General features: G+C 47.7%; 1 protein-coding gene across 1 annotated transcript in view; it reads left to right on the forward strand.

Annotated features, from left to right (window-relative positions):
* The first annotated feature begins 4,580 nt into the window (after positions 1-4,580).
* Positions 4,581-16,654, forward strand: part of LOC129694103 (ras-related protein R-Ras2-like) — a 35,991-nt gene continuing 23,917 nt past the window's right edge. The window contains exon 1 of the mRNA XM_055630829.1: positions 4,581-4,900. Coding sequence (XP_055486804.1) covers positions 4,802-4,900 — 99 coding nt within the window. The 5' untranslated portion in view covers positions 4,581-4,801. The remainder of the gene's footprint in view (positions 4,901-16,654) is intronic.

Consider the following 16,654-nt stretch of genomic DNA (forward strand, 5'->3'; position numbering starts at 1 on the left):
TAATTGGCCTCTGTAAGTGTGTGGGATAGAAGGGGAGATCGCTGGTCGACGGTGACTCGATGGGCCGAAGGGCTTGTTTCCCCACTGTATCTTTAAACTAAACTCAACTCGGGTTAATTGATTTGTAGGTTAATTTTGTAGGTTAATGTCCAACTGCAAATTGCCCCCAGTGTACAGGGAAAGCGAGGTAACAGAACTAGTGTGAATGGATGAGCAATGGTTGGCGGAGGGCCAGTTTCCACACTGTATCTCTATATTAAAACCTTTTCCTACTGGAGAGTTATAGAGTGATACGGCGCGGCAACAGGCCCTTCGGCCCAACTTGCCCACACTGCCCAGCTGCACTCGTCCCACCTGCCTGCGCTTGGTCCATATCCCTCCAAACCTGTCCTATCCATGTACCTGTCTAACTGTTTCTTAAACATTGGGATAGTCCCAGCCTCAACCACCTCCTCTGGCAGCTTGTTCCATACATGTGTGAAAAAGTTACCCCTCAGATTCCTATTAAATCTTTTCCCCTTCACCTTGAACCTATGTCCTCTGGTCCTCGATTCCCCTACTCTGGGCAAGAGACTCTGTGCATCTAACCGATCTATTCCCCTCATGATTTTATACGCCCGTATACGATCACCCCTCATCCTCCCTCCTGTGCTCCAAGGAATAGAGTCCCAGCCTACTCAACCTCTCCCTGTAGCTCACACCCTCTAGTCCTGGCAACATCCTCGTAAATCTTCTCTGAACCCTTTCAAGCTTGACAAAGGATAAAGGGGAAATCCTTTAAAACCGAGATGAGAAGAACTTTTTTCACGCAGAGAGTGGTGAATCTCTGGAACTCTCTGCCACAGAGGGTAGTTGAGGCCAGTTCATTGGCTATATTTAAGAGGGAGTTAGATGTGGCCCTTGTGGCTAAGGGGATCAGGGGGTATGGAGAGAAGGCAGGTACGGGATACTGAGTTGGATGATCAGCCATGATCATATTGAATGGCGGTGCAGGCTCGAAGGGCCGAATGGCCTACTCCTGCACCTAATTTCTATGTTTCTATGTAATATTTACTTCAGAACTTTGGTGAAGGAAGGAATATCACCACAGCTTCTGTCTGACAATGATACAACCTGGATAAGGCAGTTTAGATGGAGCTTAGAATCTAACCTGTGTATCTTCAATCACCTCCACTATACATTTCCACAGTGACACGGTGAATCACGAACAAAAATGATGGCGATTCTAACACTGTGCTACCAATCATTCTCTTCATGTTTTGACATGCCCACTGAGTCCATTTAGTATAGTTTGGTTTAGTTTAGTTTAGAGATACAGCGCGGAAATAGGCCCTTCGGCCCACCAAGTCCGCGCCGACCAGCGATCCGCGGAGGGCCTGTTTCCACACTATATCTCTCAAATAAACTAAACCAAAGCAACTAGGTGTTCACTTGAGTTGCCAACACAAAGAGGGGCGTACTATAGATGGGTAGATAGACACAAAAGGCTGGAGTAACTCACCAGGTCAGATAGCATCTCTGGAGGAAAGTGCCTGAAGAAGGGTCTCAACACCTATTCCTTCTCTCCAGAGGTGCTGCCTGCCTGACCCGCTGAGTTACTCCAGCTTCTTGTGTCTATCTGCGGCTTAAGCCAGCATCTGCAGTTCCTTCCTGCACATACTATCGATGGGTAGTTGGTGGTTGGCATGGCCTTAGTTTCTGACGTGGAAGGTCGCCTGATTCCATGACTTGGAAGGTCGCCTGATAATCTGTGGCTCCAGCTTCTAACCTTTTCCTGACGTTTCACAGCGAGCGGAATTGTGTTGTCCGAACTGTCAAAGCAGTCAGGAGATGTGCAAGTCATCAACACCCTCTCTCCAGTATCCTTGCCTGCCACATGCGAGTGTAACATTGTGATAATCAGCTCCAGGCTGCAATAGGATGCCCCTTACTGAACATTGGGCAGCACAGTAGCCAGAGACCCCGGTTCGATCCCAACCTTGGGTGCTGTGTGTGTGGAGTTTGCATGTTACCCCTGTGATTGCCTGAGTTTCCGAAGATAGGCACAAAAAGCTGGAGTAACTCACTGGAGTGGGGCGGGCGGCATCTCTGTAGAGAAGGAATGGGTGACATTTCGGGTTGAGACCCTTCTTCAGACTTCAAACTCCAGTCTGAAGGAGGGTCTCGACCCGAAACGTCACCCATTGAGTCCGAAGAGGTGTCTCGACCCGAAACGTCACCCATTCCTTCTCTCCAAAGACGCCGCCCGTCCCGCAGAGTTACTCCATCATTTTTGTGTCCATCTTCAGTTTAAACCAGCATCTGCAGTTCCTTCCAACACTGCCTGAGTTTTCTCCGGGCGCTCCGGTTTCCTCCCACATCCCAAAGACGTGCGGGTTTTTAGGTTAATCGGCCCCTCTGTAAATTGCCCCCCTAGTGTGGGGGGAGTGGATGAGAAGGTGGAATAAACATAGAAACATAGAAAATAGGTGCAGGAGTAGAGGCCATTCGGCCCTTCGAGCCTGCACCACCATTCAATATGATCATGGCTGATCATCCAACTCAGTATCCCATCCCTGCCTTCTCTCCATACCCCTCTGATCCCTTTAGCCACAAGGGCCACATCTAATTCCCTCTTAAATATAGCCAATGAACTGTGGCCTCAACTACCTTCTGTGGCAGAGAGTTCCACAGATTCACCACTCTCTGTGTAAAAAATGATTTTCTCATCTCGGTCCTAAAAGACTTCCCTCTTATCCTTAAACTGTGACCCCTTGTCCTGGACTTCCCCAACATCGGGAATAATCTTCCTGCATCTAGCCTGTCCAACCCCTTAAGAATTTTGTAAGTTTCTATAAGATCCCCCCTCAATCTTCTAAATTCTAGCGAGTACAAGCCGGGTCTATCCAGTCTTTCTTCATATGAAAGTCCTGACATCCCAGGAATCAGTCTGGCGAACCTTCTCTGTACTCCCTCTATGGCAAGAATGGCTTTCCTCAGATTAGGAGACCAGAACTGTACGCAATACTCCAGGTCTGAATAACATGGAACTAGTGTGACCGGGTGGTCGATGGTCAGTGTGGACTCAGTGGGCTGAAGGGCCTGAAAAAACAATCAAGATGATGCCCGACCCAGGCCACTCTCTGCGTGCTGGTCCCAGATGTGAATCTGCAATCAAACGCTCCCCTCTGTTCAACCTCTAAGCCAGCAGCAGCCTTACTTACTCCAGCTATGCTCTTCTTCCCATTGTCCTGTATCTGTACAATGTGGGCGGTTCGATTGTAATCATGTAGTCTATCCCCTGGCAGGTTAGCACGCAGCAAAAAAGCTTTTCACTGTACCTCGTCACACGTGACAATCAATTAAACTGAACTGTTTCCATGCGGAGGAAGGAACTGCAGGTGCTGGTTTAAAAGTAGATAGACGCAAAAAGCTGGAGTAACTTAGCTGGACAGGCAGCATCTCTGAAGAGAAGGAATGGGTGACGTGTCTGACCCGCTGAGTTACTCAGCATTTTGTGCCCATCTTTGGTATAAACTAGCATCTGCAGTTTGAAGTCTTTCGGAAGAAAGGTCCTAACTAGAAACATCACCCATCCTGTATCTCCAGAATGCTGCCTGACCCACAGAGTTACTCCAGCACTTTGTGTCTACCTTTGGCATAAATCAGCATCTGCAGTTCCTTCCTGTACAGGTCCAATTCTTTGTTTCCAACCTCCACCTCTATGCATGTTCTCCAGAGATGCTGCCTGACCCGACGAGTTACTCCAGCACTTTGTGTCTTTTCCATTGACAGTTCCCTAACGAGAGAGAAAGAAAGAAAAAGTGAGAAAGAAAGAAAGAAAGAAAAAGTGAAAAAAGAGAGAAAAAGAGAGAGGGAAAGAGAGAGGGAAAAAGAAAGAAATAAAGAAAATGAGAGAAAGAATGAAAGATAGAGAAAGAAAAAGAGAGAGAACGAGTGGGAGAAAGAAATAAATAAAGAAAACGAGAGAAAGAAGGAGGAGAGAGAGAGAAAAGGAGAGAGAGAGAGAAATGGAAAAGAGAGAAAGAAAGAAAGAGAGAGAGGGGAAAAGAGAGAAAGTGAGAGAAAGAGAGTGAAAAAAGAGAGAAAGAGAGAAAAAAGAGAGAAAGAGAGAGAGGGGAAAAGAGAGAAAGTGAGAGAAAGAGAGAAAAAAGAGAGAAACAGAGAAAAAAGAGAGAGAGAGAGAGAAAGAACGAGAAAAAAGAAAAAGGGAGAGAAAAAGAGAGAGAAAGAAAAAATAAAACGAGAGAGGAGAAAGAAAGAGAAAAGAAGAGAGAGAAAGAGAGGGCAAAAGAGAGAGAGGGGAAAAGAAATTGAAAAAAGAGAAATAAAAAAATAAAACGAGAGAGAAAGAACGAAAGAGAGAGAGAGGGAAAGAGAAAGGGAGAGAGGGGAAAAAAAGAAAAATAGATAGAGAGGGCTAGAGAGAGAGAGAGAGAGAGAGAGGGAGAGAGAGAGAGAGTGTCTCTTTAGGACCCTGTGCTCCCCGGGCAAGGACGCCCTTGAGAACTCACCAAATAAGGGAAGCGCCCGGTTGAAAGCAAAAGGGGGGGGTTGCGTGGCGATTAACATTCATGCAGGAATCGGCGTAGGTTTGTATGTGTGTATGTGTGTTTGCGCACAGGGGAGGTGAGGGGTGTGTGCAGAGCCCAGCCCAGCCCAGAGAGAGAGAGAGAGAGAGAGAGGGGGAGAGAGAAAGAGTAAAAGTAAAAGAAAAAGCGAGCCAGAGAACGTGTGTCCCCGCTTGTCCCGGCTCTGCCGCCCTCCTTGTCTCCAGCTCCAGCTCCAGCTCCACGGGACAATGTCCAGCAAAGACGGCGCACTCCAGGAGAAGTACAAGCTGGTGGTCGTGGGAGGCGGAGGGGTGGGCAAAAGTGCCCTCACCATCCAGTTCATCCAGGTAAAAAAAAAAAAACCAACTTGCGAGGCGAGAGGAGAGAGAATTGGGGGGGGAGGCGGAAAAAAAACAAACAACAAAAAACTTCTGAGAAAGTTTGGAGAAAGTTTTCCCAAACTTTTTCTCCTGGGACTTGGCGGCCGGAGTGAAGTTTCACGGGTCTGCCTCTGTCTCTCAGGCTGCGGGGACACTTTAAAAACAGCCTTCCTTTCCAAAAAAAATATTTGTAATAAGCAAGGCATCGTCTCTAGATGTTAGTTGTGTGCGGTTGTTGTAGCGGTGTTGTGTAAGAGTGTCTTTAAATTTACTTTGAAGAGGCCTTTCCTAGGTCGGGCAGTTCTGAAGAATTTTTTTTTAAATATCATCTAAACGTTTTTAAAAAAAAATCCACTCGTTCAAAAGACATTTTTATTATAAGGTGTAATGGGGTAATGTAATTTGAAAACTGGAGGCATGTGTTGAGTTGTGTTTTGGGTGGACTGCTACTGTTGCTTTTACTATTGAGAGTGTGGATGTGGGGTTTAAAGGTGATAATATTCTTAGGCAGAGTGTCTGGGTGAAATGTTGAGGGTACCTTGGCCATATGTGGCTGGTGCATCCTTTCATGTGAGAGTGGGGAGAAGGTTGAGCCATTAGTCAGGGGCTGGCCAACAGACACTAAATGTTTGAAGCACTCAGCAGGTCGGGCAGCGTCTGTGGGGAGGGAAAAGAGTTTCTGTGACCCCCCCCCCCCCCCACCCCACCGGCACCAGAATCGAGTGGCTTTTGGAATTTCTGTTTTAGTTTCGGGTTTTCAGCGTCTTGCTCTGAAATGTGAAACGTATAGAAACATAGAAAATAGGTGCCGGAGTGGGCCATTCAGCCCTTTTATGCCAGCACCGCCATTCAATATGACCATCCAGAATCAGTACCATGTGTTGTTATATACCCTTGCTCCATTTCATACCCCCGTGGTCTAGTTTAGGTCATTGTAGAAACATAGAAACATAGAAATTAGTTGTGCAGGAGTAGGCCATTCGGCCCTTCGAGCCTGCACCGCCATTCAATATGATCATGGCTGATCATCCAACTCAGTATCCCGTACCTGCCTTCTCTCCATACCCCCTGATCCCCTTAGCCACAAGGGCCACATCTAACTCCCTCTTAAATATAGCCAATGAACTGGCCTCAACTACCCTCTGTGGCAGAGAGTTCCAGAGATTCACCACTCTCTGTGTGAAAAAAGTTCTTCTCATCTCAGTTTTAAAGGATTTCCCCCTTATCCTTAAGCTGTGACCCCTTGTCCTGTGACCCCTTACCATGTGTTGTTAAATACCCTTGCTCCATTTCATACCCCCGTGGTCTGGTTTAGGTCATTGTTGACATGTATACCGAGGTACTGCCGTCTGAAGGAGAGTCTCGACCAGAAATGTCACCCATTCCTTCCCTCCAGAGATGCTGCCTGTCCCACTGAGTTACTCCAGCTTTTTTGTGTCTATCTATCTTCAGTTGTAAACCAGCGTCTTCAGTTCCCTTCCTGCAGCGAAAAGATTTCTTGTTGTGCGCTCTCCTATCAGCGTGAAGATCGCACTTGATTCCACGGGACGGGCAGCATCTCTGGAGAGAAGGAACCGGTGACGTTTCGGGTTGAGACCCTTCTTTCCCACAAACAACAGACAGAAGAAGGGTCTCCACCCCGAAACGTCACCTCCTCCTTTTCTCCAGAGATGTTGCCTGTCCTCGCTGAGTTACTCCAGCGATTTGTGTCTACCTTTGGTGTAAACCAGCTTCTGCAGTTCCTCCCTACGCTTGCCTGATCTCAATGTCCACAGTGTACAGATACAGGATGAAGGGAATAACATTTGGTTCAAGATAAAGTCCAGTCAAAGATAGTTGGGAGGTCGATAGAAACATATCAAATTATAAAAGGACTGGACAAGCTAGATGCAGGAAAAATGTTCCCAATGTTGGGCGAGTCCAGAACCAGGGGCCACACAGTCTTAGAATAAAGGGGAGGCCATTTAAGACTGAGGTGAGAAAAAACTTTTTCACCCAGAGAGCTGTGAATTTGTGGAATTCCCTGCCACAGAGGGCAGTGGAGGCCAAGTCACTGGATGGATTTAAGAGAGAGTTAGATAGAGCTCTGGGGGCTAGTGGAGTCAAGGGATATGGGGAGAAGGCAGGCATGGGTTATTGATAGGGGACGATCACAATGAATGGCGGTGCTGGCTCGAAGGGCTGAATGGCCTCCTCCTGCACCTATTGTCTATGTTCTATGTTTCTATGTCTCCACTGTGGCCAGGGCTGTATGTTAGTTCTTGATAGGATGGTTCAGTTGCCTGATAACAGCCGGGAAGAAACTGTCCATGAATCTGGAGGTGTGCGTTTTCAAACCTCTGTACCTCTTACCTGATGGGGAAGACAGCAGAAGAGGGAGTGACCGACCGAGATGCATCTTACAGTACATACCTGACTGCCTTTGTAGTTCTTTGTGGCCTAGTTCCTTCGGTTTTTCCTATTGAAATCTGACAGTGCCCTCCATAATTGTTGAGACAATTTATTTGCCTCTGTACTCCACAATTTGAAATTTCTCATAGAAAAATCACATGGGATTAAGGTGCACATTGTCAGATTTTAATAAAGGCCATTTTTTATACATTTTGGATTCACCATATAGAAATTACAGCAGTGTTTATACATAGTGCCCCCATTTCAGGGCACCATAATGTTTGGGACACAGCAATGTCATGTAAATGAAAGTAGTCATGTTTAGTATTTTGTTGCATGTCCTTTGCATGCAATGACTGCTTGAAGTCTGCGATTCATGGACATCACCAGTTGTTGGGTGTCTTCTCTGGTGATGCTCTGCCGGGTCTGTATTGTAGCCATCTTTAGGGAATGCTTGTTTTAGGGGTAGTCCCCTTCAGTTTTCTCTTCAGTATATAAAAGGCATGCTCAATTGGGTTCAGATCAGGTGATTGACTTGGCCACTCAAGAAATGACGAGCTTTGAAAAACTCCTTTGTTGCTTTAGCAGTATGTTTGGGATCATTGTCTTACTGTAGAACGAACTGCCGGCTAATGTGTTTTGAATCATTTGTTTGAACTTGAGCAGATAGGACGTGTCTATGCACTTCAGGATTCAATATGCTACTACCATCAGCTGTTGTATCATCAATGAAGATAAGTGGACCAGTAGCTTCAGCAGCCATACATGCCCAGGCCATAACACCCCCACCTCTGTGTTTCATAGATGAGGGGTGTGCTTTGAATCTTGGGCAGTTGCTTCTCTCCTCCATACTTTGCTCTTGCCATCACTCTAAGTTAATCTTTATCTCATATGTCCACAAGACCTTTTTCCAGAACTGTGGTTGCTCTTTTAAGTATTTCTTGGCAAACTGTAACCTAGCCATCATATTTTTGCGGCTAACTAGTGGTTTGCATCTTGCAGTGTAGCCTCTGTATTTCTGTTCATGAAGTCTTCTGCAGACAATGGTCATTGACAAATCTACATCTGACTCCTGAAGAGTGTTTCTGATCTGTCAGACAGGTGTTTGGGGATTTTTCTTTATTACAGAGAGAATTCTTCTGTCATCAGCTGTGGAGGTCTTCCTTGGCCTGCCAGTCCCTTTGCGATTAGTAAGCTCACCAGTGCTGTCTTTCTTCTTAATGATGTTCCAAACAGTTGATTTTGGAAAGCCTAAGGTTTAGCTGATGTCTCTAACAGTTTTATTCTTGTTTCTCAGTCTCATAATGGTTTAGTTGACTTTCATTGGCACAACCTTGGTCCTCATGTTGATAAACAGCAACAAAAGTTTCCAAAGATGATGGAAAGGCTGGAGGAAAGACTAGGTGCTGGGAGCTCTCTTATACCTGCATTAAGTAGACAATTAAACACACCTGAGCAATTACAAACACCAGCCATGTGTCCCAAACATTATGGTGCCCTGATATGGGGGGATTATGTATAAACACTGCTGTAATTTCTACATGATGAAACCAAAATGTATAAAAATGGCCTTTAGTAAAATCTGACAATGTGCACTTTAACCACATGTGATTTGTTTGCTATTACAAATCTCAAATTGTAGAGTACAAAGACAAATAAATAAATGATGGGTCATTGTCCCAAACATTATGGAGGGCACTGTATGTGATCATCCTTTTGGATTTGGGCATTGGTAGGAGGACTATCCTTTGTTGCCCACTCCTTGTTGAGTCTAAACGTTAACTCCCACCATGTACGATGGTGTTTATACTAGTCAACGTGCTTCTAACTGGCGCAGCGGGTAGAGCTGCTGCCTCACCACGCCAGACCCGGGGTTCACCCTGACCTCGGCTGCTGTCTGTGTGGAGTTTGCACGTCCTCCCTGTGACCACATGGGTTTTCTCCGGGTGCTCCGGTTTGTAGTTAATTGGCTTCTGTAAAAATTGGAAATTGGCCCTCGCCTGTGTGTGTGTGGGATAGTGCTAGTGTGCGGGGGTCACTGGTCGGCACAGACTCGCTGGGCCGAAGGGCCTGTTTCCGCGCTGTATCCTCTAAACTGTATTCCAAAGAGGTGCAGGTTTGTAGGTTAATTGGCTTCTGTAAATTGCCCCCTGTGTGGAGGAAGTGAAAGTGGGATAATGTGGGCTTAAAGATAGCGGAGTCAGGGGATATGGGGAACTGGGTACTGATTGGGGATGATCAGCCATGATCACATTGAATGGCGGTGCTGGCTCGAAGGGCCGAATTGCCTACTCCTGCACCTATTGTCTATTGTCTAACATAGAACTAGTGAACGAGTAATTGATAGTCAGCATGGCCTCGGTGGGCCGAATGGCCTGTCTGCATGCCTTATCTCTAAACTAAAGTAAAAGTGTTATTGGGGAGTGGAGTTCCAAGTTTGGACTTGTGGAGTCACAGCAAGGAAACAGGCCCTTCGTCACAACCTGCCCATGCTAGCCCTGTTGATGATGAATGATGTGTGACTTGGAGGGGACTCTTCAGGTAATTCTGATCCCATGCCCCTCCTGCCCATTCCTCTTTGATGGTAAAAGTTACTTTACTTACTTTAGAGATACAGTGCGGAAACAGGCCCTTCGGCCCACCGAGTCCGCACCGACCAATGATCCCCAGACACGTACACTATCGCACACACACACACAGGCACTCCGGCCCACCGAGTCTGCACCGCCCAATGACCCCCACACACGCACACTCTCCTACACACACACACACACACACACACACACACACACACACACACACACACACACACACACACACACACACACACACACGGGACAATTTACAATTTTTACCAAACCCAGTTAACCTTCAACCCTGCACGCCTTCGGAGTGTGGGAGGAAACCTGAGCACCCGGAGGAATCCCACTCGGTCACTCTGGGGGAACGTACAAACTCCATACAGACAGCCCCCGAGATCAGGATCGAACCCGGGCCTCTGGCGCTGTAAGAAGTCACCTCGAGATTCCAGCATCTGATGATCATAAGTGATAGGAGCAGATTTAGGCCATTCGGCCCATCATGCCTACTCTGCCATTCAATCATGCATGGTCTATCTCCTCCCTCCTAACCCCATTCTCCTGCCTTCTCCCCATAACCCCTGACACCCGCACTGTTGTGCCGCTGTCGGTCGGAACGCCTGTTGAATGTTTGTTCATTTGTTCATGATACATGTATTTTTTATTTCTATTTATTTTTCATGCACACTGAATGGACACTGGTTGAGCAACGTTTTTTTGTTTCCTCTGGGTATGCGAATACTCAGGAAATGACAATAAAGATATACAATACAAAATACATTACAATACAATAATCAAGAATCTATCTATCTCTGTCTTAAAAATATCCATTGACTTGGCCTCCACAGCCTTCTGTGGTAATGAATTCTACAGATTCTCCACCCTCTGATTAAAGAAATTCCTCTTCATCTCCTCCCTGGAGGAACGTCCTCTGGTCCTAGACTCTCCCACTAGTGGAAACATCCTCTTCACATCCACTCAATCCAGGCCTTTCATTATTCGGTTAGTTTCTATGAGGTTCCCCCCCACCCCCGTCATTCTTCTAAACTCCAGCGAGTGCAGACAGGCCCAGTGCCGTCAAACGCTCATTATATGTTGACCCACTATTTCCTGTGACCATTCTCGTAGACCTCCTCTGGACCCTCTCCAGTGCCAGCACATCCTTCCTCGGATACGAGGCCTTGTGCCACTGTTAAACGAAGCCTACCCGAGAGGGGTGTCTTGGAGTCCTGGGTATAAGTGGTCTGGGGGTGTGGACTGGGTCAGGCAGGGCCCCAGATCTTTTCACTGTACCTCGTGTATGCCGGTGACAATAATGAATGAACCAAACTGAAGTAGCGGTGACCCCGAAACAAGATCGGGGATGTTCAGCTATCTATGCATCTGAGCCTCGCCTCTTACCATGTTTAAATACACCCCTCTCTGTGGTGTGCCATCGTGTGTTGTGTGTGTGTGTGTCAAACGTTTCCAAAGCCTTCCCAGCTCCTCGAAACTCTGCAACTCTACCCCAGAAGCCTGTGGTAATGCCATCGTGGAGTCGATACAGCGTGGAGACAGGCCCTTCGGCCCATGTTGGCCAACCTGTCCCAGCTACACTAGTCCCACCTGCCGGCGTTTGGCCCAATCCTGTCCTATTCATGTAGACACAAAATGCTGGAGCAACTCAGCGGGGGAGGCAGCATCTCTGCAGAGAAGGAATGGGCGACGTGTCAGGTCGAGACCCTTCTTCAGACTATCTATGTACCAGTCCAACTGCTTCTTAAATGTTGCGACTGTCCCTGCCTCAACTACCTCCTCGTTACCAGTTTGTTCCACACACTCTGTGTGTCTCTCTCTGTGTGTGTCTCTCTCTGTGTGTGTCTCTCTCTGTGTGTGTGTGTGTGTGTGTGTGTGTGTCTCTGTGTGTGTGTGTGTCTGTGTGTGTGTCTCTCTCTCTGTGTGTGTGTATCTCTCTGTGTCTGTTTGTGTGTGTCTCTCTGTGTGTGTGTGTCTGTGTGTGTGTCTGTGTGTGTGTGTGTCTCTCTGTGTGTGTCTCTCTGTGTGTGTATCTGTGTGTGTGTGTGTGTCTCTCTGTGTGTGTGTGTCTCTCTGTGTGTGTCTCTCTCTGTGTCTGTGTGTGTGTGTGTCTGTCTCTGTGTGTGTGTGTGTCTCTGTGTCTCTCTCTGTGTGTCTGTCTATGTGTGTGTGTGTGTCTCTGTGTGTGTGTGTCTGTGTGTGTGTGTCTGTGTGTGTGTGTCTCTCTCTGTGTGTGCGTCTCTCTCTGTGTGTGTCTCTCTCTGTGTGTGTCTCTCTCTGTGTGTGTGCCTCTGTGTGTGTGCGCCTCTGTGTGTGTGTGTATCTGTGTGTGTGTGTGTCTCTGTGTGTGTGTGTCTCTGTGTGTGTGTTCTCTGTGCCTCTGTGTGTGGTCTCTGTCTCGTGTGTGTGTCTCTGTGGTGTGTGCCGCCTCTGTGTGTCTCTCTCTGCGTGTGTCTGTCTCTGTGCGTGTGTGTGTGTCTGTGCCTCTCTGTGTGTCTCTCTCTGTCTCTGTGTGTGTCTCTCTCTCTTCTCTGTGTGTGTGTGTGTCCTCTCTCTGTGTGTGTCTCTCTCTGTGTGTGTGTCTCTCCTCTCTGCTCTCCTCGTGTGTCTCTGTGTGTCTCTCTCTGTGTGTATACGTGTGTCCCTGTGTCTATATACATGTCCCTGTGTGTGTGCGTGTCTCTCTGTGTGTGTCTCTCTCTGTGTCTCTCTCTGTGTGTCTCTCTCTGTGTGTCTCTCTCTGTGTCTCTCTGTCTGTCTCTCTGTCTGTATCTGTGTGTCTCTCTGTGTCTCTCTCTCCGTGTCTCTCTCTGTGTCTCTCTCTCTCTGTCTCTGTCTCTGTCTGTGTGTCTCTGGTCTCTGTGTGTGTCCTCTCTGTCTGTGTGTGTCTGTGTGTGTGTCTCTCTCTCTCTGTGTGTCTCTCTCTCTGTGTGTCTCTCTCTCTGTGTGTATGTGTCTCTCTCTCTCTCTGTGTCTCTCTCTCTCTCTCGGTCTGTATAAATGTGTAAAAAGTTACCCCCTCACATTCCTATTAAACCTTTTCCCCTTCACCTTAAACCTACCTCCTCTGATTCCTCGATTTCCCCTCCTCTGCGCAACAGAATGTGTAGTTGCGCATCTACACGATCTATTCCTCATAAGAAGAATCAGTCCCCACCCGCAAACGGCAGCAAGCATTTTTTTCAGTTTTTTTTGTGTCTGTGTCTTCTTTTTTTTTCAAAAACCACTGTGCATTTCCTGTTTTTTCTACCTTTTATTTTTCGTGAATGGCAACCGTGCACTCAGGGTGGGGCCGCGCCTGCTTGTGTGACCCTTGACCTATTCAGGATCTGGTCCTTGCTCTGCTCTCCCCCTCCCCTCCGTCGATCGCCCTGTGGCAAGCTTCCAGCACTTGGGTTCGAAACTCCCACATGTGTCGGAAAGCATTTCATTTTCCTCCCGGCCTGATCCTTAACTCGCCAAACGACAAGCCTAAGCACCTTGTTAGAGATGGGGGGGAAGCGGGTGGGTTCTTGAAGTGTTGTCAAAGGTTGAGAGGGTTGTGTTTGATTGAAGATTGCTTTTTGCATTTGTGCTAACTGCAAACTCGCTCAGCACTGCAATTAGGCTTCTCTCTCTCCCCCAGTAGATTTAGAGTTGTTTACAGAATTTTTATTTAAATTCTGCTGTGGCGCAACAGCAGGCTGCAGTCGGCGGAGTGAGCGGACAACTATTTAAAGAGCTTATCGGGTAGAAAAAGTAGTGTTTGCTAATCGATGGGAGGGTTAGACTGCAGAACAAGATCAGAAATGTCTCGACCCGAAAACGGCCCCCCATTCCTTCTCTCCGGAGATGCTGCCTGGCCCGCTGAGTCTGTCCCACTGTACGAGTTCATTCAGAGCTCTCCCGAGTTTCCCCTGATTCGAACTCGGAGAATTACGTAATGGCCGCTCGTAGGTACTCGGGGCTCTCGTGGACATTTTTCAACATGTTGAAAAAACTTCACGAGCTTACCGCGTTTCCCGAGTACCTGCCGTTAGCGTTACATAGAAACATAGAAATTAGGTGCAGGAGTAGGCCATTCGGCCCTTCGAGCCTGCACCGCCATTCAATATGATCATGGCTGATCATCCAACTCAGTATCCCGTACCTGCCTTCTCTCCATACCCTCTGATCCCCTTAGCCATAAGGGCCTCATCTAACTCCCTCCTAAATATAGCCAATGAACTGGCCTCATCTACCCTCTGCGGCAGAGAGTTCCAGAGATTCACCACGCTCTGTGTGAAAAAAGTTCTTCTCATCTCGGTTTTAAAGGATTTCCCCCTATCCTTAAGCTGTGACCCCTTGTCCTGGACTTCCCCAACATCGGGAGCAATCTTCCTGCATCTAGCCTGTCCAACCCCTTAAGAAATTTTGTAAGTTTCTATAAGATCCCCTCTCAATCTCCTAAATTCTAGAGAGTATAAACCAAATTCTATCCAGTCTTTCTTCATAAGACAGTCCTGACATCCCAGGAATCAGTCTGGTGAACCTTCTCTGCACTCCCTCAATGGCAATAATGTCCTTCCTCAGATTTGGAGACCAAAACTGTACGCAATACTCCAGGTGTGGTCTCACCAAGACCCTGTACAACTGCAGTAGAACCTCCCTGCTCCTAAACTCAAATCCTTTTGCTATGAAAGCTAACATACCATTCGCTTTCTTCACTGCCTGCTGCACGTGTTACGAGCCGCTTAGAGACGTCCCGAGCTCCGACGTACCCGCTACGTACATTCTACGTGCTTACCATGAGTTTGAACTCGGGAGAGCTCTTTGGTAAACTCGTATAGTGAGACAACCCTTTACTCCAGCATCTTGTGTCCAAGATCAGGCTGCAATCTAATGAGTTGACAACTTTAGACAGATACGAACTGCTGGAGTAACTCAGCGGGGCAGGCTGCATCTCTGGAGAGAAGGAACGGGCGACGTTTAGGGTCGAGACTCTTCCTCAAACTTGATTAAACTAGTGTAGAGATACAAGGTGGAAAATGGCCCTTCGGCCCACCGAGTCTGTGCCGACCAGCGATCACCCGTACACTAGCACTATCCTACACACTCTTGGGGACAAGTTAAGGTCCTGTCCCACTGTACGAGGTAATTCAAGAGCTCTCCCGAGTTTAAAAAATCAAATTCGTGGTAAGTACGTAGAATGTACGTGGCAGCTACGTCGGAGCTCGTGCATGTCCCGTAGCGGCTCGTAACGCTAAAGACAGGTACTCTGGAAACGCGGTGAACTCGTGACGTTGTTTCAGCACTGTGAAAAATGTCCACGAGAGCCCCGAGTACCTACGAACGGCTATTTCCGTAATTCTCCGAGTTCGAATCAGGGGAAACTCGGGAGAACTCTTGAATTAGCTCGTACAGTGGGAGGGTACAATTTTACCGAAGCCAATTAACCTAGAAACCTGCACGCTTTTGGAATGTGGGAGGAAACCAGAGCACCCGGAGAAAACCCACATGGTCACACATGGAGAACGTACAAACTCCGTATAGACAGCGGCTGTGGTCAGGATCGAATCCCAGTCTCGGGCGCTGTGAGGCAGCAGCTCTACCCGCTGCGCCAGCGTGCCGCCCCTGGAGAACGTGAATAGATGATGCTTCAGGTTGTTAACCTTCAAACATTACCTATCCACGTTCTCCAGAGGTGCTGCTTGATCCGATGAGTTACTCCAGCACTTTGTGTCTTTTTATTTTGTAAACCTGCATCTGCAGCTTCTTGTGTCTACACTCATTCTCTTGCGACTGATTGATGGGGGAGAAAGCTGGAAATGAGGATAGGTTGGGTTGCTGTTTAGTTTAGTTTAGGGATACAGCGTGGAAACAGGTCTTTTGGCCCACCGAGTCCGCGCCGACCAGCGATCCCCGCACATTAACACTATCCTACAACACACACACACACACACACACACGGGAACAATTTACACTTACACCAGGCCAATTAACCTACAACCCTGCACGTCTTTGGAGTGTGGGAGGAAACCGAAGATCTCGGAGAAAACCCACCCGGTCACGGGGGAGAACGTGCAAAGTCTGAACAGACAGCGCCCGTAGTCAGGATCGAACCTGGTGCTGTGAGCGCTGTAAGGCAGCAACTCTACCGCTGCGCCCCTTGTTTTGCTTATTGAACATATAACGTCGACAAGTTCAGACGCAAAGTGCCGGAGGTTACTCAGCGGGTCAGGCAGCATCTTAGGAGAATAGGGAGAGGTGACGTTTTGAGTCTGAGTTTACAGAGAGAGAGAGAGAGAGAGAGAGATTAGAGGCACACAGCCAAGAAACAGGCCCTTCGGCCCAACTTGCCCATGTCCATCAACGTGCCCTATCTACACTGGTCCCACCTGCCTGCATTTGGACCATACCCCTCTAAACCTGTCCTATCCATGTACCTGTCCAGGTGTATTTTGAATGTTGTTGTGGTACCTGCCTCAACTACCTGTTCTGGCACCTCTGTCTATATACACACCACTCTTTGTGTGAAAAAGCTGCCCCTTGGGTTACATAGAAACATAGAAAATAGGTGTGGAAGGAGGCCATTCGGCCCTTCGAGCCAGCATCACCATTCATTGTGATCATGGCTGATCGTCCCCAATCAATAACCCGTGCCTGCCTTCTCCCCATATCCCTTGACTCCACTAGCCCCTAGAGCTCTATCTAACTCTCTCTTAAATCCATCCAGTGATTTGGCCTCCACTGCCCTCTGTGGCAGGGAATTCCACAA

Source organism: Leucoraja erinacea, unplaced genomic scaffold (assembly GCF_028641065.1).
Source record: "Leucoraja erinacea ecotype New England unplaced genomic scaffold, Leri_hhj_1 Leri_542S, whole genome shotgun sequence".
NCBI lineage: Eukaryota > Metazoa > Chordata > Chondrichthyes > Rajiformes > Rajidae > Leucoraja > Leucoraja erinaceus.